The sequence below is a fragment of the Gouania willdenowi genome, chromosome 7, assembly GCF_900634775.1.
Source record: "Gouania willdenowi chromosome 7, fGouWil2.1, whole genome shotgun sequence".
NCBI lineage: Eukaryota > Metazoa > Chordata > Actinopteri > Blenniiformes > Gobiesocidae > Gouania > Gouania willdenowi.
In genome coordinates, this window is record NC_041050.1 from 20,357,115 (window position 1) to 20,381,333 (window position 24,219).

General features: G+C 38.6%; 1 protein-coding gene across 6 annotated transcripts in view; it reads right to left on the reverse strand.

Moving 5' to 3' along the window:
• LOC114467089 (DENN domain-containing protein 2D-like) overlaps positions 1–24,219 on the reverse strand; it is a 46,382-nt gene that overhangs the window by 19,226 nt on the left and 2,937 nt on the right. For 5 of the 6 annotated variants that reach the window (XR_003674490.1, XM_028453129.1, XM_028453128.1 and 2 more), the window contains exons 4-9: positions 22,520–22,570; positions 11,177–11,224; positions 3,149–3,241; positions 2,870–3,042; positions 838–950; positions 656–725 (exon numbers count right to left, since the gene is read on the reverse strand). Coding sequence is in view for 5 of the 6 variants with exons in the window: in XM_028453129.1 (XP_028308930.1) it covers positions 656–725; positions 838–950; positions 2,870–3,042; positions 3,149–3,241; positions 11,177–11,224; positions 22,520–22,570 (548 nt within the window). In the remaining variant the exon portion in view is untranslated. Of the gene's footprint in view, positions 1–655; positions 726–837; positions 951–2,869; positions 3,043–3,148; positions 3,242–11,176; positions 11,225–18,219; positions 18,438–22,519; positions 22,571–24,219 lie in introns of those variants that run through there. The other variant, XM_028453131.1, reaches the window with a different exon arrangement.

Below are 24,219 nucleotides of genomic sequence, written 5' to 3' on the forward strand. Positions count from 1 at the left end.
GTTGAGCGAGTCCCTTAAAGCTGCAGTATCTAAGTTTTTTTGGCATCATTTGTTAAAAATCTTTATTCAACTTTCAGCACATTGTAATCCAAAGTGTTCTGAGTGGACAGTAAATCTCTTCTCCTTCTCTTGGCCCTATAAATAAAGTTTATAAATCCAGGAGCGTGAGGCTGGATGTCAGCCAATTAGAGATCTTTCTACAAACACGTGTGCTCCATGGGCTGTTTTAGGCATTTCTATTGGCTGCTCGACTAAAGTCAGGCGCGTTCACGTACCATCAGTAGTAAAAGTGTAATGACGGACGTTCCAGCAGAAGTCTTCATTGCAACGTTAGGCACAACAGTTACACAGCAAATCAAGAGGACCAAGGCAGACCGAGGTGTAGAAGCAACAGTTTAAAGTCACAAACTGGAGGAATGGACCACTTTGAATAAGGGAGGCTAGGTTTCGGTTTTGAAAGGGAGCGGAAAGAGAATTCTACATACTGCAGCTTTAACTCTAACTGCTCGTGTTATACATTGCTTTGGATAAAAGCTTCTGCTAAATTAAATTCTAATCTTGTAAAAACATAAAATAGTTGAATAAGGTGGGAATTAATACTTAATGAATGGATGCATGCAGTATGTGACACATTAAAAAATGTCTACATACTGACCAATAACCTCCTACAGTATCCATTTCTTCTGCTCCCGTCAATCTCAGTCAGAACAAAAGAGAAGGTTTCACTGAGAGGACAAAGAAAAAGAAAGTCAGCCTGAGTAATGCAGACAAAAAGCAGCATTGTTAAACCAACTCTACAGTGACCAAGAAAGTAGGTTGATAAATGACATGCAGTACCTGTGGTATTCCGTTAAAGGCTCCCAGTTGATGCCCTCAGGAAAACAAAAAAGAGTGATGGCTTTTAGAATTTTCGCTTCCTCCTCCCTCTGACATTTTGCCATTATATCTTTCTGTAAGTGAACACACATCAGCGTATCAGTCTTGGCAATCTTTTCAAACATTGTCCAAATGGGACAGTTAAAAACACTGACAACTTTCTAAGTTAAATGTTTTCCAAAAAGGCAATTAAGGGTGTATTTAAGCTTACGGGCAATTTATACTGAATAATGGGATTTTTATTTTTTAAATTTTAATTATGATTTCTAGTGATGGTACATACGTTCATAAAGTTTGAGCTGTAAACGGGCCAAATAATTTGAATGGACCAGGCCCGGGCCCCACAGAAAACAGCCCAAACCTGTAAGAACCCGAAAGAAGCCCGTCTCTCTTTAAGCCCGAACCTGTTACAGTCCGACACTATTCAAATCTGTGCGCAAATGCAGGATGGTCCGTGGTGATTTTCTTTAATAACTTGTTCTGCATACATCTATAAACCGCTACACGGTACGTACCAGTTTACTTAAAGCTCCTCTTTGTTACTGCTGTAACAAACAAAATTCAGCAAGCTGCTCTCTACCTATGCACATATGTGACATCACACAGCTCAAGAACGAGTCGTTTATTCGTCTTTTAACTAAAGATGCACCGAAAATAAAAATTTGTGGCCGAGGTCGAAGCCGACTAGAATAAATTTTTAGACATGTTGTTTTAAAGAAAGTAAATGTTTATTGAATATTCTGACATTTTTTAAATATTCCAGTAGCCTTTGCTTTTCAAAAAAAGTACAACAAAGTTTTTCATTTATATTAGCCCTTCAAATAAAACAAAACATGCATTTAAAAAAAAAAAAAAAAAACTGCATTAAAGGGGGGAGGTATGATGAAAAAAATCACTTTATAATGGTTTTGCTACAATGATAAACATCCCTTTAGCCTCATTCAGAGGGCCAAAGTGGAAAAAGTTCTGTTTCCTCCCTCCCTTGTTATTCCACATTTTATAAAAAGTCAGCTCAAAAAGGCCGAGTTGGATTTTGCACCACAATGGCAGGTGACGTCACCTAACACGCCTCCTCGAATGTGAGCTCCTCCCTCTCCAACTATCTAACAGCTAAAATAAACACTGCGGTTTAATATAGAATATATAATATACTTTATTGCCATACATGTAATTGCAAAGTGCACTAGTGAATGCCCAAACTGCAATACTTTTTCTGCTGCCGTTTGTGTTGGGAGTCACTGCTTGGAGCCACGGCCATTGTTCACACACATCAGCTGATAGCACTCCGTGCTAATGCTACACCAGCCTATGCAGCGACACCCGACATCACTTGTGAAATGAGGAGGAAACAATGGGGATGTTTACGGATTTGTGGCTCACAGCGCTAACAACGGACTCGGTTGTGGAACTGGACGGCTTCCAACTTTTACGCGGTGACAGACGAAGGAGAGCGGTAAGCAGAAACGAGAGTCTGGCTGTGTTTGTGTGTGGAAAGGAGGAGCTGCTGCTGCTCGCACACACACTTTTCTGACTCTAAATCACTGCACGTTGTTTGATTGCGTCACACTCACTAAATCGAATGCAGCTTTTTTTGCAATATTCGATACGAGTAAAACGTTAAAATGTTTAAATTTTTTATTCCCCGTTTTCTCTTCCTTGTTATTAGACTCGACTATGAAAGTGAAATGTTACCACCACTGACTTTAAAGACTGCACTGCTCCTCAATGCTAACCATGCTAACCAAGCTAAAAGTAAATAATGTTGTCAGTGTTGTCAAACTTTTGCGCATTGTGATTGCCTTATTAACTCACGTGGCAGGGTTTCATAATCCCTGCACTGAGTCAGGCACACAAGCAAAAGAGAGGCTATACGCCAAACCTTAAAAATTGCGATTTACAAGTCAGTATTGAACAGTGGATGCTGTACCGTATGGTTCAATATATTATTGAGGATTGTGGCATGCCCACTATATACCTACACTTATGCACTGACCTTGGGATGCTGATAGGTGATCTGTGGTTCGTAGATGCTGCCATCGTTTTTCTTAAGACTGACGACCACCAGGTACTCAAAGAAATACTGACCACTGACATAGCGGGGCTGTCTGGACGTGCTTTCAGCTACTGCTGGGACCGGCAGCTCTGCAGATTCAGTGTCTTTGATTTCTACACAGATGGGTACACATTAAATCTTAATTTTTATTATACAAAGGTGCCATGCTACTTGACAGTAGGCACAAAAAGTCTACCTAATAACTACAACGGGACTCACTGTCTTTTTTGCCTTTGCGAAAGGAAGACCACATTGCGCTGAATCTCTTGAGAGGCCCTTGTCGTCCATCCTCTTCTCCTGATGGGATCGCATCTATTAGAGAACACAGCATGAGCTCAAGATATTTCAGCCAATTCAAAGACCATTCATTTTATGCAAGTGTATGTTGGTACATATTTAAGTGACAATGATTTAAAACACTTTCTCAAGTCAAGGAATCTGATCAAAATTCAACTGAATTTGCTGAGCTAAATTACAAATAATCAATAACTTGTATTAGATTAATTTCAATGCAATGGTCATATAACAAATGCAGTATGGTACATGATAAGTTAGGCAACTGCCTCCAAGCGTCTTCTGTAAGAGTTTGAGACAAATTATGATGAACAAGTGCTAAAATGTTATGTGAAAAAATATTTCTCAACTAATGATGTGATGACAAAGACTTGGAAGAAAGAGATAGGGCCGTGTGAATGTACACAGAGCGCTGAAAGCTGCAGCAGTAAGGCTCAAACAGAGCAAGTTTATGGTTTTACAGAAAAGAAAGAAATGTACTGTTTCAGCAGTGTTTCTCAGTGCTTTCAATACACATAACAGAGAGTAACGATGGACAACCAGACATCTTTACTGTGCCTCCTCCAGCCACTCACAGAGAGAAAGCTCACTGCAATTCCTCTTCTCTACACAGGGAGGTAGATGGAGTCAGTGAGTGAGGGCGGAGTGAGTCACAGCAGCGAACAAAGCAAAATGCAAAATAATCTTTTCAATAAAATCATATCAATTTTGGTGATGTTTTCTCTCTTGCCTAAAATAGAAAACTCGATATATCGCCAAACTTGATATTGACCAGGCCTTTTTTTTAAAATTAAAAACCAGTGCACACTGGTGTACAATAACAAATGTAATCTGAGGCCTGTGTTTGAGTCGAGGTATAGAGTTACTAGATGCAAGATTTGTTTAAAAAATGATATATTTGAATATTGCGTCTCTTTGTTTATTACCTTAATATCCAAGTGTTACTTACAATCTGAAAGGCTTTAACGAACCAGTTCAGAGGTTTCTGCTTCACATGCAATTGAAGCAGATTTGAGGTGACTTAACCAAAATAAATTTACAAAAAGAGCAGGGAAAACAGACGATCCTGGCTGGATTAAAAGTAGGATTCAAACAGGCTATCAAATACTTTCATACCCTTTCATTTCTATAGTTAAGGCGGGCATACACTGTGTGATTTTATTTTAATCGCACTCAGCTCCAGCTCAAATTGTGCGACTCAATTGCAGAATCCGAATGTTCTCAGCTCACGATACATGTTCTCCTACTATACGGACCGACACTCTGACAGAATCTAAGTAAGTAAGTAAGAATCTGACTGCTCACACTGCACATCCATACATGATTCATCAAGGTCTTGTTTCCGGAAATGCAACATCAAATTACAAGAAGAAGAACTCTGAAGTGTCGCAATTAAAACAGAAGAAATATAACCCGTAAGTACAGAGACACTCACAAAAAGAGCTTTAAAAAAGAAAAGGCGGCGATGTGATGGACCAAGACCTGACTGGACAAACGTGGGCAGTACGGTCTGTCAATTTTACAGCGGTCCTACGGTGTTCTTTCATGCGCAGTGTAAAAGTTTAAGGTAAGCCGGTCCGTGGCACTACCTCAACAGTGCAATACCCTCACGAGGGGCGACCAGAATTTCAAACATGTTTGATATTCTTACAACCATACGATTGCTGATCGAGAGCTGGTCGTGAGGTGTTAATCACTTCTCGTTACCCAATGTACTGTATACTACACAATGCACGACACTTGATTTAGCCGAGACTCAGCCCGCTTCCAAAAACAGACGCACGAGTGAAAAATCAGCTCAAAATGAGCCAAGAATCACACAGCATATGCCCGCCTTTAGATGCTGCATTGGTCCTAATATGTGTTTTTGAGCTGTGGGAGAATATTGGTGTGTCCAGAGAAAAAAGCCAGGTATTAGTAAATTAACCAATGAGCTACAGATTTGCAACTTTCACCAAAATGTAGCCCAAAATACTGAAGAAACGTTTGTGAATTTAAACCTATTGCAATTTAAGAAGTCCATTTTTCAAAAACTGTGAAACTTATTAAACTAAATCTCCTTCCACCAAACTTGCTACAGCACATCTTCAGACTGTCCTACTCTAAAGAGCCACACAGATTTTACATTTATCAAAAACTGAGCCTACAATGCATCAAAATGATTGACTGTAAATTGCATTGTAGACCTATACTTGCAGATGACATAAATGATGTTTGGAAAATTCTTGTAAATGATTGGAGTCAATGCAAAAATGGCATAACTAAGCATTATTTTTGTTAAAAAATAATATACCAATATATCCACGGTGTCTATATGCAATTTGTGTATTTTTGGAATTTTGCCTGAACAGAATTTTTGACAGCCGAAATCTGCCAAAGCTAACAGTTGCTGTCTTGCACACAGGTGACGGACTTACACTGGATTTCTACTGCTCCGTTTTCCGTCAATTCCCACCGCCTCCGTCTGTGATGTATAAACTGTTGCGGCAAGAAATCGGGAGTTCATTGTGTCCTTTGAGAGGAGCAGAAGGAAATCAACTCGGTCCTGCCCTGCAGATCTCCGATTTTTGTGGATATTATTGTGATTAAACCATGGATAAGTGCAATATTTATATGTGAAATACAATGCATTGCTGCCCTCTCCAGGGTGTCGTCCTGCCTAGAGCATGAAGGAAGCTGGATGTAGGCACTAGCAGACCCCCACCACCCTGAAAAGGAGCAAGCGAGTCAGAAAATGGATCAGCCTTTTACACGGAGTATTTTATTTTGAAAATAAACCAGATGTTTTTTTTAAGTTGCTCCAGCATTCGTCAAAAAGGGCTGCGTATCGGTTAGGTAGGGCTCCGGACTGACAGAGTATTACACAGTAATGAAGGACTGCATACGCATGCGGTGGATATTGACACTTTGACTCGAACAGAAACATATCAGCTCTGTTGCTGATACACAGCAGATATGCAGCAGTTAGGCACCAGTGGAAATTCGGGGTTAGTCAATTAGTGAGGCTCGATGTGACGTAGATGATGTCCCATCATGAAATAGTTGTGAACTAATGATGTGTTTGATTAATTATATGTCCCTCCAGGAATTTGCGATGTTGCAATCGCAGCTAGTAATGTCAGGATTAGTCTCCATCCTTGGTTCTGGTTGCCTGATTTGTTGCTGAGTGTCTCATGGTGTGCGTTTCTGTCTCGTCTGTTGACGTCTGGTGTGTGGGGCTTCCTGTTTGTCTAAGTCTCGTGGTCTGTCTGTCTTTTATGTGTGTATTCTGTCTTTGCCACGTGCCTTGTTTGTGTAGATGTTGTCAGGTTTATGTCGTGTGGCTGAGGTTATGCTTTTGAGTTTGTTTTCTCGGATTCACAGCAAAGCAGTGCTTACTGTGCACTCCTTAGTGAGATGTTTTGCATTTCGAGGTTTGTGGGTGTGAGTGAGCAGCAGCTCATGCGTGTGTGTGCAGGGATTGTATGTCAGAAAGCTAAGAGTCTCCTGTATGTTTGAGTTAGTTTTCGTTAGGCTTGATATGGGATTGCGCTTGGTCTGTGTCGTAGGATTGCACAGCCAGGCGGAGCCTCAGCTGTGTGCACCTAGGGCGACCGTGGCTCAGGTGGTAGAGGGTTGTCTTCTGATCGAGAGGTTTGGGGTTCGATCCCAGTACCTGACTATGTGTCGAAGTGTCCTTGGGCAAGACACTGAACCCTAAGTTGCTCCCAGTGGTCGACTAGCGCCTTGCATGGCAGTCCTGTCTCACTGGTGTGTGAATGTGAGAGTGATTGGGTGAATGAGCTGATATGTAATGCACTTTGAGACTGCTTCAGTGTGGTGATAAAGCGCAATATAAATCAAGTCCATTTACCATTTACCTGATTCTTGTTTGTTTAGCATTTATTGGTAACATGTCAGAACTTCTTATGTAACACCTGGGTTTGTTAGTCATGTCTTTGTTTCTGCAGTAATGTCCAGTTTCTGTCAAGTTTAGTTACTCTAGTGACTAGAGTCAGTCAGTCCACTGCGTTCAGTGGTAGCTTCTGTTTTGTTATGCTGCCTTTCTCCGGAGAAGCCTGCTGGTGCGCATCTGAGCTTTCAACGTCGACTCTTCGGGCGGCGGGTCTCTGTGGACTTGAGTCCCTCCCCTCAAGAGAGGACTTTTACTTTTAAAGACAAGTCCAGCCTCAAATAAAAACTGTATTACCCTAATTTCTGTGTCTGCCTGAGTCCCTGAATCTGGATCTTGCTGCCTGTCTTGCCAGGTTGTGGCAATTAATGAAAATTCAACCAATCCCTGACAGTTTTGCGCTGCTCAGTAATTGTTCAATCACATTTCCGCAATTTTGACCAATCTAACTGAGTCAAGAGTGTAGCACAACAGTCACTCCGACTCTGTGGACAGGTGACAAATTCCATGACCCAAATTCCATGGTTCTGGTCTATCCGGTGGGACAATGTGGCTGAAGTCCTAAAGCAGACTCTGGCCGCCTTGTGTCAGCAACCATCAGCTGCCGAAGCCGGTGGCTGACATGAGCGTTCGAAAACCAACATTTTATCCATCACAACATGACACCATGACTTTTCAAGTATCATGTCTCTTGAATGGGCATGTTTAATTATCTCCTGTTGCTCCCAAAAGACTTTTAAAGAAAATAACCTGACTTATAGCGGTGTGCCATCTAAGAAACCTCACGATTTGATTCGATTACGATTCAGGGTGCTATGATTTGATTAATCAAAGATTATTACAATATTTACGATTATCAAAATTTTTGATGCACCCCCTTTTTCAGGGTTTTGTTTCTCCTCACTTTGTGGCTATTTCAAACTTTTAAACAAGGTATATGTCTCAGTATCAATTAATGAAAGTAACTAAATCAGATGTATCACCATTATCTTTATGTCAAATTACCAAATCCAACAGTAATTATATTACAAAAGAAATGTGTATATGTCTGTATCCTTTATATATTAAGTTTTCTATCTATATTTTTCTATTTCTATTTATATATAGCTTCTATTATGGTATTGTTTATTTTATCTACTGCACTAATATACAGGTGCCTTTTGGATTTTTCTGTTTTTTTCCTACTGTTGTCTTTTTTATTGCAACTTTTTTTTATTGAGCTGTCATGACAGCAAATTTCCCCACTGCTGGATTAATAAAGAATACTCTACTCTAAATAACTAAAATTACATTATTATACAGCTAATTCAATCTGAATCCACACAAAAGCAAGCTTATTCAGTAAAATAAAGACTTTTTCAAGAGCTGCATAAATCCCACAAGAAACTAAACATTTAGCTATGCACATTCAAAGCAGCTTTAAAAACGTACCATCATATACAGTTAATTGAAAACAACTATGACTGTTTCATGTTCGACTTCAGTTGCCAATCATACTTCTCCATTTCTGCCTGTCTAACGCATTCTCCTTTCCAGTTCTATATCTTTCCATTTCATATTTCTTTGAGTCACGTCCTTAAATCTAAGCCTCGGTCTTCCTTGGTTTTTCATGCCTTCTCTCAACTGAGAGTAGAGCAGCTGTCTTGGCAAACGCTCATGATCCATTCGTTCTACATGGCCTAACCACCTTAAGTTTTTCTTTATTAGCAAGTCTGCCATAGATGGTAGCCGAGTCTTTGTTAGTTACTCTATCCTGCCATGAGATATTCATGATATGTCTTAGCTGCTGCGTCATGCATCCGTGTAGTTTGATGACTAGAGTGTCTTGTATGTAGTCCAGGGTTTCTGCACCATATAAAAGTATAACACCTACATTATCATCTCTTGAGGAATTTGGGTTTAAAAAAAAAAAAGGTGGATTGATAAAAGAATACAATACAATTATCAAGTTATCAATTATAAAATCCTGCCAGGGACTCGTCATCAATGCTGTCATCATACTAACGATTTTAAACTGTGTAAGAAAAGGAGCTGATCAACAAAAACCGAAGTAAGTGTGCTCCGCTGTGTTGGTTTTAAGACGGGTCGGGTTGGTGGCCGACATGGAAGCTAGAGTTTAGATTGTTGGTCCGAGTCCGTGTTCGGGCCCGGCTCGGGCCTCATTTTCCCGCTCAGCTGTCGGGCCGGGCCTGGCTCGGGATTCATTTTTAACTTTTTTTTTTTTTTAATTCATATTACATTAATATTATTTTGAATAAACACAAAAACACTTCTATATTGTCGTGGTATCATTTCTGATTTCTGCTAGTAGTGGGACGGGATATTGACGGTGTTGCGTTTTGTTGTTCAGCGTTCACATTCACTGATTTTGCTCATTCCTCACTTGCTGTTGGAGCGCAGGGAATAAATATGATTGTATGCTTCAGTCAGGTCTGTGCTCCATGCACAGGCTGCCCGGTCTGGTCTGCAATGCTGTAACGGACTGGTTTCTATGTTGTGATTATGTTCCACTTGTGTGTATTCAGTCGTTAACTGATGCTGAGACTTCCCATGGCTGAGAAGGCATCATGGTTACGTGAAGCTTTCTCTGCCAATGTGCGTCTTTGTTTACATGTGTTCTGAGTTTTGACTGGTTGGGTGTAAGCGGGGAAAAGACTAGTGAACAATCCTGTTCCCACGGTAGTGTGAGTGTATGACGGTGTAAGACGGTTCTTTGTGTGTTTGTTTATTTTTGGCGTGTTACTACGACCTCCATAAAAGGTCATAGTAACACGCCTGTAAAACTGTGATAATGGCTCGAGTCACATCATTACAATACCTTTTTGGGCCGCGGTGAGTGTGTGCGCGGCCCACCTCTCTCCCCCTCACTGAGTGAGGCACCGCCCACCAGCCTACCGGCAGCAATACGTTCAATAAAAAAATTATTTACGTCGGGTTTGCTTCGGGCTCGGGCCTACAATTTAAGTTAATAGGTCGGGCTCGGCTCGGATTGGGTCGGGCTGGATTTTTTGGGCCCGATCTAAACTCTAATTGCCGCAGAGCGGAGAGGGGGTACAGCGATGTAACCTAGTCCATGGCCTTGAAAAGCTGCGAGTTGGGAGTGGGGTAGTGCTGTAAAGCTTGCAGCCCATAATCCACCTCCGCCGCTGGGCCCTTCCAGGCCAAAACGGAGCCGGACGAGGTGTATCGTCATGGTGAGAAGACACTGGTGCCAGGAATGCACAGATACCTAATGGCCAACTTTAAAATCATAGGATACAGCACTAACAAATGCTAGTTTTTAATTTGGACGAGTGAATCTCCCACTCAGTAATTACAGCTAAAGAGTTAGCTGCTGCTGCTATCGCCTCCTTCACCTGGTCCATTCCTTCAGGTGCTCGGGCGGCATGTGTGACTTTAGCTTTTGTTTCGTCAGTCATGTTCCTGTCATTTTGATAAACAATGGATTTAAACATTTAGGAATTGGTATCGAATCGTCGTGTGTCTAATCACAATTAATCTAATAATCAATGTTGGCCCACTTCTACTGATTAAATTTCTACTATTATAAATTTTCTTTTGATAGAGATTGCAACTAAAATGCACTACAGGTACCATCTGAAACGGTCGCAGTGGCCAATTTCTGCAAGAATGCAGGAAAAGTCAGAGATTGAACTCATACAACTGATCATCTTAAATGTGTAAACTGGTCTGTTTTTGGAAGCAAATAATCAGTTATTATTTATAAAACATGCTATCTATTTTTTAACAGATCTGCGAGGAATGGGTTGTTACCCGCAGTAAACATTCCATTTTCAGTTTCATTTCTGCTCTAGCGAGATTCTTACAGAAAAATGTGTTTATTTATTTTAGAATTTTTTGTTTTGGATTTGTCTCTTGCTAATTAACTCAGTGAGATAGAGCTTCGTCTCATTGGCCAGAAAATAGTTCAAGCCTCAAATGATGTAAAATGCAAGTGAATACAACATTTTTCGCCATCTTCCTCCACTCTTCTTGTTGCTACGAATGGCTTCAAATTTCCTGGCCCTGACCATTGCTGTACAGCAGCTATAAGTACTTACTCTGTTTACCACTTCCATCAGAGAGAAGGTTTCCTTTGGGCTGTTCACCTGGATAATAAAGAGAAAAATGGGTTCATTAACCACCACTGAAGGGAATGGGAAAATTATCTTTAAACACACATTTTAAGGCGGTTTCTTTAGTCGATTATTCCATAAACATGTATTCAATGTGGAAATCAAAGTCTATAGTCAAAGCCTAATAAACCTCTCAAAATACAATTTGACAAAAACAGGGTACAGTAAAAAGGCATTTTACTATTGTTTCCATCATACATATTCTTGTATGCGATGATATTTAATGCAGATATTTATGAAAAGAAAGTAGCAACATCTTAATAAAATACATACACACAAATGCTCAGATGTAAATTTAATTTGTGCAGGTTTGCAGATAAGACAAACTTGTGTACATGTGTTTCTCTTACACATCTTTAGAAAGTCAAAGAGAAAACATTTTTGCTCTTTTTCTCATTTGTGCCAGGAGTTCTTCAGCAAAACAGGTCATAGAACGCCAATAAGTAAAGTTCAATAAATTGAAAGAGCAATATACGGATGTTCACAACTAGGAGGACAATAGGACAATACTCAAAAATGGATACAGGCTCAGTTTTTAGTAGGTTGCAGGAAAATGTTAAAGAGTTTAAAAAAAAACTAACAAAAACTACAATAGATGGTAATTGACAAAAAAAAAAAATGGATCTTTTATTTTGAAAATAACTTTTCTAAGCAGTTGTCCCTAATGGTGTGTCTCATGTGTCGTCTCGACTCAGTCAGTAAATCAAAAGTGGTTGAAGTTGATAGTTTGTTGATGTGAATAAATTATAAAAATAAATAAAATCTCTCCAACTCGACTATTGATGTGTTGTTGCAATAGTCTTGGCTGAAATAAACCCAAAATAGTGCCCATTTGTAAATAGCTGTCTGTGTGTGTGTGTGTGTGTGCGTGTGTGTGTGTAAGAATGTTTTATAATCTCTGTATTGTGAGTGGTTGACTGTATTCACTGTAATGTAAAACAGGCCCAACCAGGGACAGAAGTTGTAAACTAGCGCTAGCTTTAAACTTTTATGTGCATCACATCAGCTGCAAACTTATTTTGTATCTATGTTGAATTGCACCGTCCCTGTCAAATAAATAAATAAATAAATAAATGTTGACAACGAGGACTTTAAAAGGTTAGTGGATACTTTAAATGCTCAGAGATTACTCCTAACCTCAAATGTTGACATGTTGATCTTTCTCAAGAAAAACCTAAAATGAAATTAAACACAGAATAAAGAAGTTTGCACTACTTTGATTTGTTTGGCTGTTTTTTCATTATTATTATATTTAGTGTTACTAGAGCTGTGTTGACTTTAAGATTGTTCCTGACTAGATTACATTTTTTTGTACTTGAGCTAAATAATCTGTATGTGTTAGTAGGCAGTATTAAGTTTATAATGTCATAAATCTAAAGTATGACAATACATACAGTCAAAAAAAGTCAGTTAGCTTTGCTGATAACTGTGTGGAATCCTGTAAAACCATGAACTTTCCCACAATATTGCAATAATTATCGTACCGTGAGGTTACTACTGTGATTATACCAAACGTAGGGTTTAGATAATTGTTACATCCCTAGTTGTGAGTGATTATGTGCCTCATGTTTTCCACCCAGATGTGGCCCATTCCCAAACAGGCCTCCTGCACTATTTAGCTGAGTGCTTGGACACAGAATGGCTGCTGGTTTGTTGTGAATGTCAATGTTACCCTTGTCACCCTCCTTGTGTCCTGCTGCTTTTTGTTCCCTGCTCCCTGGTTTCCTCGTGCCTCTCTGGATTTTAGTTTTTTGTTGGTGAACTGGTATTACCAACTTTATCCCTGCCTGCTGCCTCCATCTGTCTCTGCATTTAGGTCAACGTCCCCACCCCATGACACAATAAGTTTTAATTAAGCAAATACATCAGTTTATGCAAAGTTATCGGTAGTTATTATGATAAAGCCTTAAAATGCCGCAACTTTTGCCATAATTGTTTTGAAAAAAATAAATAAAAATGCTGCAAAATAAGGCGTTTTAGGCCGCAGCAAAGTACTGTAGGTACTGAATTATGTAACAAGAACTGTTTTATCAATTTCTTCTAAGCACAGCTGTTAAAGCACACCGAAGTTTGATTTAGTTTTCAGTCATGGTCTTTTGACAGAAACACAATGTAGTTTTAGTCAAAGTTTAGTCATCAGGACAAATTTAGTTATAGTCTAGTTTTAGTCAACTAAATGACATCAACATTTTAGTCGACTAAAATATAAGCTTATATCAATTTTTTTAAAGATTCAATTACCATTTATCAACCTGATATGGGACGGTATTATTGTTTATAAATACACACAGACAGATTTGATGTCAATGCGTAAAACCATATGATCACAAGTTCTGATTGGATTTCGTACCATCTATCCACTGATCCGCTTAGTCCTGTTTCAGAGTCAGAGGGGTCTACTGGTGCGTATCTACAGCTCACATTGGGAACTAGGTGGGGTACACCCTGGACTGGGCACCAGTCCCATTCACTCCAATAGACAATCTCGGAACTCCAATAAAATGAACAGTAATGTTTTTGGATTGTGGGAGGAAAGTGAAGTTCTTGTAGGAAACCCAAGCAAGCATGGGGAGAACATGCAAGCTCCACACAGAAAAGATTCAAGTGTTGTGAGGCAGATGTGCTAACCACTAAGGTATCGTACCGTGCGCCCTGATTTGGCAGATCTTCGTCACATTTTAATTATTCTCCATCTAGCACTCCCCGAACCTCCAGTAATGCACAAACCTGATTGTTGTGGTTGCATTATGTTTAAAGAAGTGGGCCTGTAATCGAAAGGTAAACCTGGTCCATCACTGTGGAATGTTGAGCAAGTTCTCGTGTTGTACGTGACTTTGGATCAAAGCATCTGTTAAATTAAATTGTAATCGATTGGTGGAGCCGTATCACGTGGCCTTCTCTGCTGGAAGGCTGCCGTAAAGACTGCAAAAGCTACGCAGGCTAAAAACAGAACCGCTACATACAATTTTAATTTATAACCTTTTTAGTCTTTAGGTCCAGTCTGCAGGGCACCCCTAGTGGGTCCGGACCAGGGTCGGCCATTTGGTGACCCTTGCACAAAACAGTTTTAGCAAAATTATTCACAATTAACTCACAAAATTGGATTAATCGTGATAAAAATTGTAATCGTTTGACAACACCAATATACATACAGTATATCATATTTGTGGGTGTGTGGGTGTAAATGTAATTATAAATGTGCTAAATTTATGTATACATTTGTCAGACATACTTTGTTAATTTTCTTTTTTTGTGTTCCTTAGGCAGATGACAGGGCACACATGCTGGCAACACATGTAGCAGCAATGGAAAGGTATGCTTAAATAAAAAGGGAATTCACCCACAGACTGGTTTGCATTTTAGATGAATATAGACAATCATATGATAGTTTTGTTTAGTTTTCATGTAAAGTTGACGATAACAACTTAAAAAGGAGGAATTTGAGTAAAAGTGATTATGTAAGCTTAACAGCATCTATCTTATGTCATCAAACTCTATACGCCTACACCAACTTTAAAAGTCAGTCAACTAATTTATGAAACCTGCTAATTAAGAAACATTGGTTTTCTAAAATCAACGTTTAAAAAAACAAAAACATTGTACTTGACATTTTATTGGTTTCTCTTAAAGTCTGGCTCACCACCTCTGCTGCTGTAGGAACTATCTCCAAAACTACAACACATGGTATGTTCGCTCTAGGCTGCACTATGTCTATGGTAATGCATAATTACTGGTGCCTTTTAGTTTTACAAATTTGAACAACTAATCATAGAAAAAAAACATCAAGATAAAGAGGGGAAGACCTTACCAAAGATCCATGTATTAATTACACAAGTTGCGCATGTGCTTTTCACAGGTGATGGTATAAATAACAGCTCTGGTTAATAGCCTCAAGCTTTAAGGCTCTGGAACGTGTTACAACACAGTGCTGTCAAGTATCTATGCAACAGGAATCACAAAGGCCTTTACAAATATTGCCAAAGTCCTGCTGAGGGACTCTGGTTTGTTTTACCAGCAGACTTCATAAATTTATCCTCTTTCAAAAATAGCTTTCTTTCATTTTAGTACATTGATCAGTGTTCTGATGTGGCAGCTTCAATCCACAGAGTGCAGCAAAGAGTCACAACAGTATCTGTGCAAAGGTGGTTTTTAAATATCTCAATATCGGACTGATATCCGATATCAATATCGGATCGGGACACCCCTATTTCCCTCACATTTAGGTTAAATATTAAAAAAAAATATTTTACAAAACTATTCTGTGACTTCATGGACCTTATGTGAAATAGATTATTAAATAAATAGTAAAGGTATATTAATAATTAGAAATTAAGTAATATATCCATGTACTAACAATTTCCCTACATTTTAACTTTTACATGTATTATTGGCAGGTGACTTGAGGGAATTTAGTAATTCATGGAGCTTTACATGGCACACCTGATTACTTATTGGGGCACCACACATCATTCAATTTTGTGTTTTGGAAAACATTGTGTATACTATTTAGGGGTGTCCCAATCCGATATTGATATCGGATACTGGTCCGATACTGTAGATATTATGTTGAAGGTTAAAATGTATGTAACCAATTGGTTAATAATAAATGGGTCAGTTTTTCACTTAATCAAGCCTTTTCTAACATTCCACTACAAAGTATGTCATAAAAGTATGTATGATTCGTGCTGATATTTTATCAGTTCGATATCGGTATCGGGCAAATACGGCAATAACGATATCGGAAGTGAAAAAGTTGTATCGGTACATCCCTAATACTATTCTCTTGGCAGCTTTACCACTAACTACATGATATCAACTCAACTACAAACTCTAAATTGATACATTGTTGGTATTTGTTACAGTAGGGTTGTTTGGGTACAACAAATTCATAAAATACTTTGTCTTGAACAAACACCGTTTTGGAAACGCTAAACAAAGCAAACAACCTTCAAAAACATTATTTTAAATAGATGATTGTAGCCCTCTGCATTTAAGTAGGAATAAATAAGGTGATTACATAACTCATAACACCTCCATGAATCAAACTTAAAAAAAAAAAAAAAAAAAAACAAGAGAGCGAGGTGAAACATCAGGGTATATTAACCCTTGGTGCATCTTTGTGAGACCAAAGTGACATTTTGGGTGTTTTTATTTGTTTGCCTCTAAATATTCTGGTCATTTTTAAGGCTCGCTGTAAGAAATTTTGCCACTATTGTTTTTGTCATTTTTATTTGCGTGATTCCAAAAGCCTGTGTATTGAAAGTGTATAGAAAAGGAGATATGCATCATACTGACACAGTAATCTCGTGACCAAATTTCCTTATTGACGCCCACTGTAACCACATGTTTTTCATGCACTGTAGTCATGACAATGACAATTAAATCAATACCTAATAGATCAAAGCATCTACCTTCAAAATAAAGGGAAAATATGTGTTAGGTGTAAAGGCTCCCTACCAACAAAACACCATTGCATAAAGTTTTAGGGAAATTTCAGTGAAGGCCTGGATTTCTTATCTTGCAAAATATAGTGTAATAAGTGTACATTTTTCTTTAAAACTGTCCTTGTAGGGCTAGGAGAAAAAAAAGAAAAGATTTAATCGATTAATCAAATTTGTAAATAAAAAAAAATATTTTTATTTTGCAAACTTGAGTTTCAAAAGATTAGATAAATACGTTTTCTAAAATTTTTAAAATGTACTTATTTATTTATGTTTCCCATCACAGTTTTTTCAGACTTTTTTGCGTTCCGTCCTTGTGGGTTATCATAGCGTGATGTGAGCCAGCCCCCTCTTTGTTTACATTTGTTATCCTTTGAGTAGGTTATATGTGTGCCACAGGCATGTTTCATTTTTTATTCGCACGATGCTGAGATGCTAAGGCAGGGGTCTGCAACCTTTACTCTACAAGGAGCCATTTAATAATAGTTATCTGATTTCTTAATCAGAAAATGTAAGCTACCGTGAAGTTGCTGTCGCACTTTTGCTTAAACCTGGGTTAAAACTTGAAATAGTTGAATGATAGAGCCTCATTTACTTTTTATTTTAGGATTGTTCTATGCATTTTACCTCTTGAGGACAATCACAGCAATAAAGTGGCACTTTTGACAATATATCTGATGTCTGCAGTCATTTTAAGTGCATTAAAAAAAAAAAAAAATCAAAAATGGAATCGAAACTTAAGTTTTTTTTAAAAAAAATCTGAGATTTTTTTTTTTTTTTTTTAGAGGCAAAATTGCCAAGCCCTGCGTCCTTGTGCCAAACAGAATAACGCATTAAAATCAATTCTGCTACCAATTAATGACAGTCATGGCTGTAAAATTTTCATTAAAAAAAATTTCACTTTGGCTCTAATTTTTTGTAAATACTGCATATTTAGTGTTTCCTGCTGAAAATATTAGAGGTTCTCATGATAATAAAAAAAGGCAGTACAAACATTAAAAGGGTTTAAAAATGATAATACATTTTCTGTCTATGGACAGGTCTGACGTAGTAAATCTGATGCGGTGGAAGTAAAAAACAAAACAAAAACAAAAAGTAATGGAGTGCATTTGTATTGCACTTTAATGAGACGGACCGTTTGTGTACACAAAGTGTACAAGTGTATGTACATTTAAAGTAGTGTACAAAGGTAACATGTACTTTAGCAGCTGTTACTCAGTCAGGTCTGATTACAGACACACGGCCTCCATGCAGCAGCAGCAGCAGCTGAGACCAGCTCCATGCACTTGACACTGCCGTGCGCCGCACTTTAGAACTACTCTGTTTTATCAGGCTACAGCTGAGGTATCAGGCCCCAACCTACTCCCTTAACACAGAGATAGCACTTGGACCGCGAAACAAAACTCGCTCCGACCAGAAACGTTGCACAACTTTACAAACTTTGACGGGTGTCGGCTACGTCCTGGTTAACAGGTACACACGGTAGCTCTCCAGTCAGCCCGGGCCGCAGAACTATCCGGTACTCACTCCATCTCCCCCTCCAGTCCTTCAGCCGCGGTCCTTTCTTCCTCCTAGACACCGGCTCACTCATAGCTGCTCCACCTCACCGTCACACTGGCACTTATCGGAACACTCGGTACAGTCACAACTGCGCCGCACCGTCCCCATCTCCGCACACACAGCGCATCCTGACGGGCCCAGACACACCGCTGAGCGAGCGCTTCCGTGCTGCGTTCAAGTGGCGAGGAAAGGTAATACAAAGTTTACTTTGGCGTAACTCAGCTACTGTCTGAGGCGTTAAAATGATAGGTGAAAACAAGCGGACACATCTACCATTAGAAGTCCTCCACAGAGACAGGAGAAACATTAGTATTTGGTCAATAACTTCATTTATTCACTTCTAATTCCTCTGTGTTGTTCTCAACCTGTCGGTCGATACCACTGATCTCTAATATACCACTAGTTAGTGCATTTGTCGATAGCAGTGAAGCCATCCGCTGCCATGTTGGTATACTGAAAACATCCTGGATGCTCAGTTATAATGCTAGGCCAGGGGTCTGCAACCTGCGGCTCTGGAGCCACATGTGGCTCTTTGACTCTTTTGCAATGGCTCCTTGTAGCGTTTAAAAAAATATGGTATTGATGATTAATGACAATAACTTAAAATAAAATTATGATAAAAGAATTGGTTTCCCTAAAAATGAATCACATTGTGCAATAACTTTGCCACCATCCTACTTCACCTCCTGCAACATCTACAGATCGTCAACTTTCCTGCACCTGCGGCTAACCTTAAGTTTTAAATCCCTGGTAAGAAACTAAACCAACAAAAACACTATTTTGGAAGAAAATAGAGATTTTAATTGTGTGGGAAAAGATTTATTTAATTGCCAACATGTCAGCTTAATATGCATAATGCATGCTTGATTTGTTGCAAGAAATTAGCTATTAGCATGTGTTGACCGACATGATCTCTCACATGTCATCAAATTCAAGTTATTTTTTTGTATCCCTTCAAATCCATTAACTCATACAAGTATTTGATATTATATTAACTGTATAGAATAATAACACTGTATTGTCTTTATTGCGAATGTTTTTTTTTTTTTTGGCTCCAGGAAGACTTTAATCCAGGCGAGATTAGGCAAAATGGCTCTTTTGAGAGTAAAGGTTGCAGACCCCTTAGGCCATTGGTGCATCATGCTGTGAGCAATCTGTGTCACATTTTGCTGCTCAGTCATCATTTTGTTGCTGTATTCACAAGTAAAATATTTTTTTCTTTCTCTCCAATATCTATTTAAATTGATTTTTTTTTTTTTTTTTTTTTAAATAAAAAGTGCCACTGCCAAATAGACAATTAATGCTAGCTGAAAAGAACCACACAGCAATGGGCATTATTTTAAGAAGAAAGAAAGATCTACACCATGGGGTATCAAGTCATTTTATTTCAGTGCCTAATATGGAGTAGTTTGATCCTAATTTTGCAGCATATTTTATGTGGGGAAAAATAGCAAATTTCACATTATAGTGCCCTAGTTTGCGCTTCCACACATACTGTACATGATATGAGTTAATAAGATAATGAGTTCCTTCTAAGGTTGGGTACGTTCTTATTTATTCAAGTTCAATTACAATTTTAATAACTTTTATGTCATACTAAAAACAACCCACAAGGGAGCAAAGGTCCTTTACTAATGATCTCATGTAGTATGTATTTTTGTGTATGCTTGTCCTTTATAGGCCTGTTGTCATGATTGTATATGTATGGTGTTGTTTTAGCATCTGTAAATAATATATTTTAGTGCATTGATTATAATATAATCTTATGTTAAAGCCCAACTAGGGACAAGAGTCGGCATTTAGCAATAGCTTGCTATAAACTCATTGTACAAAACATCAGTTACATTTACACTATTTTTACTGTGTGAAATTGTAGCGTCCATATTTAGATACATTTCTATTATGCTAAGGTTTCATTTATTATTTTGTCTCAAAAAAGAAGACAAAATGAACTTTCTGGGAATAAAATTGTATTATATCTTAAAGAAGGCCTGTACCAGTTGTCTGTAGCTGTGTGATGGTTTGTTTTATTGAATTTACAGTGCAGAGCACTTTATTATTTAACTGTTATGGAGTATTTTGTTGAAAATATTTGGAAATAAAGTGTGTACTAATTGGAGGATGTGTGACATTTATTTTTATTTTACACTACATTGCACTTATTGTTGAAATATTTAGTAGTGAAGAAAAAAGACTTGAATTAGGGCCAACAGTATGTCTACCCGCTCTGGTTTGAGGTCAAATAAATAATACATTAAATTAAGCTGTTATCTATGTTTGTGAAACCTGATCAAAACATCTTTTACATTATTAAAGGTTTTTCAAAAAAGTAACAAAAAATTACTTTCCTTGGTAACTGCATTTAAGAAGTAAATGCAGTTATTCAGCTACTAATTCAATAACTTTTTTTTTATAATAAGCAGTATTTATAACTAACTACTTTTTCAACATAACTGGCCCAACACTGGTGTCACACAATGACCCATTTAATTCTATTACTGAACTATATGGTAAATTAACAAGATTTTCTGCTTATTTTATTGTTGTCGACCATAGATTTTGAGGCCCTGTTTCAACACCCAGCATCGCTTTCCCATCCTGCAGCACCCTTGTTTCATCTACATCCCATTTTTCTCTTTATGATCTCAGACCAAATCGAGTGGATTCATTCACACTACACAGTCATTAATACAAGCAATGTTATCTTTCGGCCCATTCTAAAATCTCAATATGCATCATTTACTTGAAGTTAAATGTGTTTAAGAATAAAGAAAACGATTAGTAACAACTAATATTTGGAAACCTTTAATGCAGGAAAAAGGAAGGGTGATGCTAACATGGTTTTTATTCCATGGAGCGGTCCGAGGCAAGAGTTATGGAACAGAACCAGCTGGACCAAGACCTGCCCACTGCTATGCACCACAACCTCACACCTGAACCCCATAGAGAATATATTGGAAATTGCGAAGAAAAAGATGAGACATGAGACCAAACAATTTGGAAGAGCTGAAAGCTGCTATTGAAGCATCTTCCAGAACACCTCAGCAGCCCAAGAGGCTGACAGCATCCATGCCGTGCTGCGTTGAAGCACTAATTCAAGCAAAAGTGGCCCAAACCAAGTACTGAGTACATACATATGCATGAATACATTTTTTTCAGAGGGCCAATATTTTTGTATTTAAAATCCTTTTTTTGAGATTATGAATTTGGGGTTTTCATGAACTGTAATCATCAAAATTATTAAAAAAAAATAAAGGCTTGGGATATCTCACTTTGTGTATGCAATAAGTCTATATAATGTATTAGTTTCACCTTTTAAGTTGAATTACTGAAATGAATGAACTTTTGCACGATATTCACATTTTTCAAGGTTCACCTGTATTTCCAGCTGTCATCGGGCGCTAGGCAAGGGTGCACCCTGGATAGGGCGCCAGTCCATCACAGGGCAACACACACACAGACAACCACTAATGGTACACTTCCAATCACTCCTATGGACAATCTACACATCAACTTAACAGTCATGTTTTTGGATTGTGGACGGAAGCCGGAGTACTCGGACAAAACCCACACAAGCACATGGAGAACATGCAAACTCCACACAGAAAGGACCCAAATGGCCACCCCAGGGCTTGAACCCAAGACCTTGCTGTGAGGCAGATGTGCTGACCACTACACCACTGTGCACTTGGACGCCAGTTATTAAAATGAAACTTGCTATTGGCTGAGAAAGGTGATTTGTGACATCTTGGTTGCTTCTTACATAACAAACCGCGACTGTTGGCCCCACCCCTTCTATAAAACCTAGCACCTGCTGACTCCGCAATCTGTAGCGTTTAGTATTGAGATAATTGTGAATAGAGAGGTATAGTTAGTATTGGCCTTGGGTATGTAGTTTACATAGCATAGATTGTTCTTTGGAAATGTTGTAGTATAAACTGGTCGTGTCGTAATGGCTACGGTAGCTCCGCACATAATCGAGGCATTTTTGGGCATTTTTAGATGCACATAAGTCAAAACCTCTGGGTTTATTTACTTTGATGTGATGATGTGTCAAAATCTTTGCTGTCGGCCTAATTGTTGCATGTCTAGAAATTGTCCAGTTGTGTTGTTTTGGCGTGAGAGTGCACATGGGCCTCCCACAAAGGAATCAGGAGAACATGCCGTGACACAAAAACACCAAGCTAGAAACTGAATGTGAAACTTTTGCAGCAATGCTGTTAACTTCTGTTTGACTACGCTTAACCTGTACTGCGATTATACGTACCAGGTTCCTTCACCAATGGCTGAATGTTCGCTCCTTCATCTTTAGTGGATTCTAGGATTTAAAAAAAAAAAAAAAAGATTAAATAAGATTGGCACAGTATGTAAATTGCGTGTACTCAGAAAATGTTGGAATTTTATATTCCACAAATATTCCAAAACATGTCAAGAAAATAGTGTCAATTCTTCACAAATGTCCCATGCTCTTGGGTCTCAACAAATTCTGAATTTTTTTTTACCAATTGTTCTGTGATTATTTATTAAGCACACACACATTTTTTGTTTGATCGGATAAATACTTTTTGAGACATGGCCAATTTAGTGAGGGGGTAAGTCGATTTTCGGTCGTCCATATTTTTTTTCCATTTTCATTCAAGTCAAGTTTGTTTTGCAGTTTTCATGTACAGGACAATTCAAAGCACATCACAGTAGCGCTAGCACACCATAAAAATTACATTTCAAAATGAGAAAATCCAAACATTTAAAACAATATCAATCAATAAACAGTTCCAGATTTGATTAATTGCATTGCGACCACTGCATTAATTTATTTGCATTTCCCCCTCCCATTTTTTTTGTTCCCCTTATGTGATCCGCCTACATTACACATTCATCAGAGGGAAATGCGCTAAATGGGTTGCGGGCGCATTGTGACACGCTCAACACACGCAGTCCTGATTCCCTGGGGTTTGTACCCCTTATCAGAGCGTGGAGTAACGTGGAGCACATGTTTTAATACCCAGAAACCTTTAGTGAATCCATCCCTATGAGTGGTACTGCAGAGGGAGTGAAGGCGTCAGTTTATACAGTAGTAACCCTTTAGTGATCAGTAGGACAACAGCTTTGGGTACAAAGGTCGCCCTTCTTCTCCGGGTCTTACAGGCTGGACAGTGGAACCTGCGTCCAGAAGGCAGCAGCTCAATTTCTGAGAACAGTGTGTGATGCGTCACTGAGAATGCGACAAGCTAGGCCACATGCCTGTTCATACATAGTGCTCAAGTGGTGGGCAGGAAGTCCAATAATCCTCGAACACACTTTTACATTGTTGTGCAGGCGGTTCCTGTCCTGTAGGGTGATGTAGTCATTCCAGCAGCAGATGGGGAACGCTATAACACTTTCAATGAATGAATAGTAAAATGTCAGTAAGATGTACTTGCTGACAGAAAAAAATAATCCAGTTTCCTGGGAAGGAAACTGGACTATTTTTTTCAGTTAAATCCTCTTCTGTTATTATACTGGTACATACACAGGAGCATCAAGCAGCTCCATCACTTTACGGCTGTTTAAAACGTTGTTGGTTTCATTTTTAGCAGCTTTCAGTGACATCTGCTTTGATCTGCCACTTTTGTTCTCTAGATGCACATCAAAATACTACAAATTCATGCTCTCACTTCCCAGTAAATGTCAGGCCTCTTTCCCACAATGCAGCGTGCAGCTGATATGTCGGAAAGGTCTATTAAACAAAACAGAAACCAGTGATGTGAAAGTGAATGTGCCACTTGAAGCTTCAAACCTCTGCCAAGTTTAGAGGTGCAAAGTCACCAGCAGGTGGTGCTGTAGAACAGCACACAATCTACATTATGCTCCAAAACCCATTCTGGATACTGTATCCTCAATACCAGCCCGATCATCTCCAAAATTGAACTTATTCTTACTTTTGACATTGTCTATCAGCTCATCTAATTTCATTCAAACCCATTCATA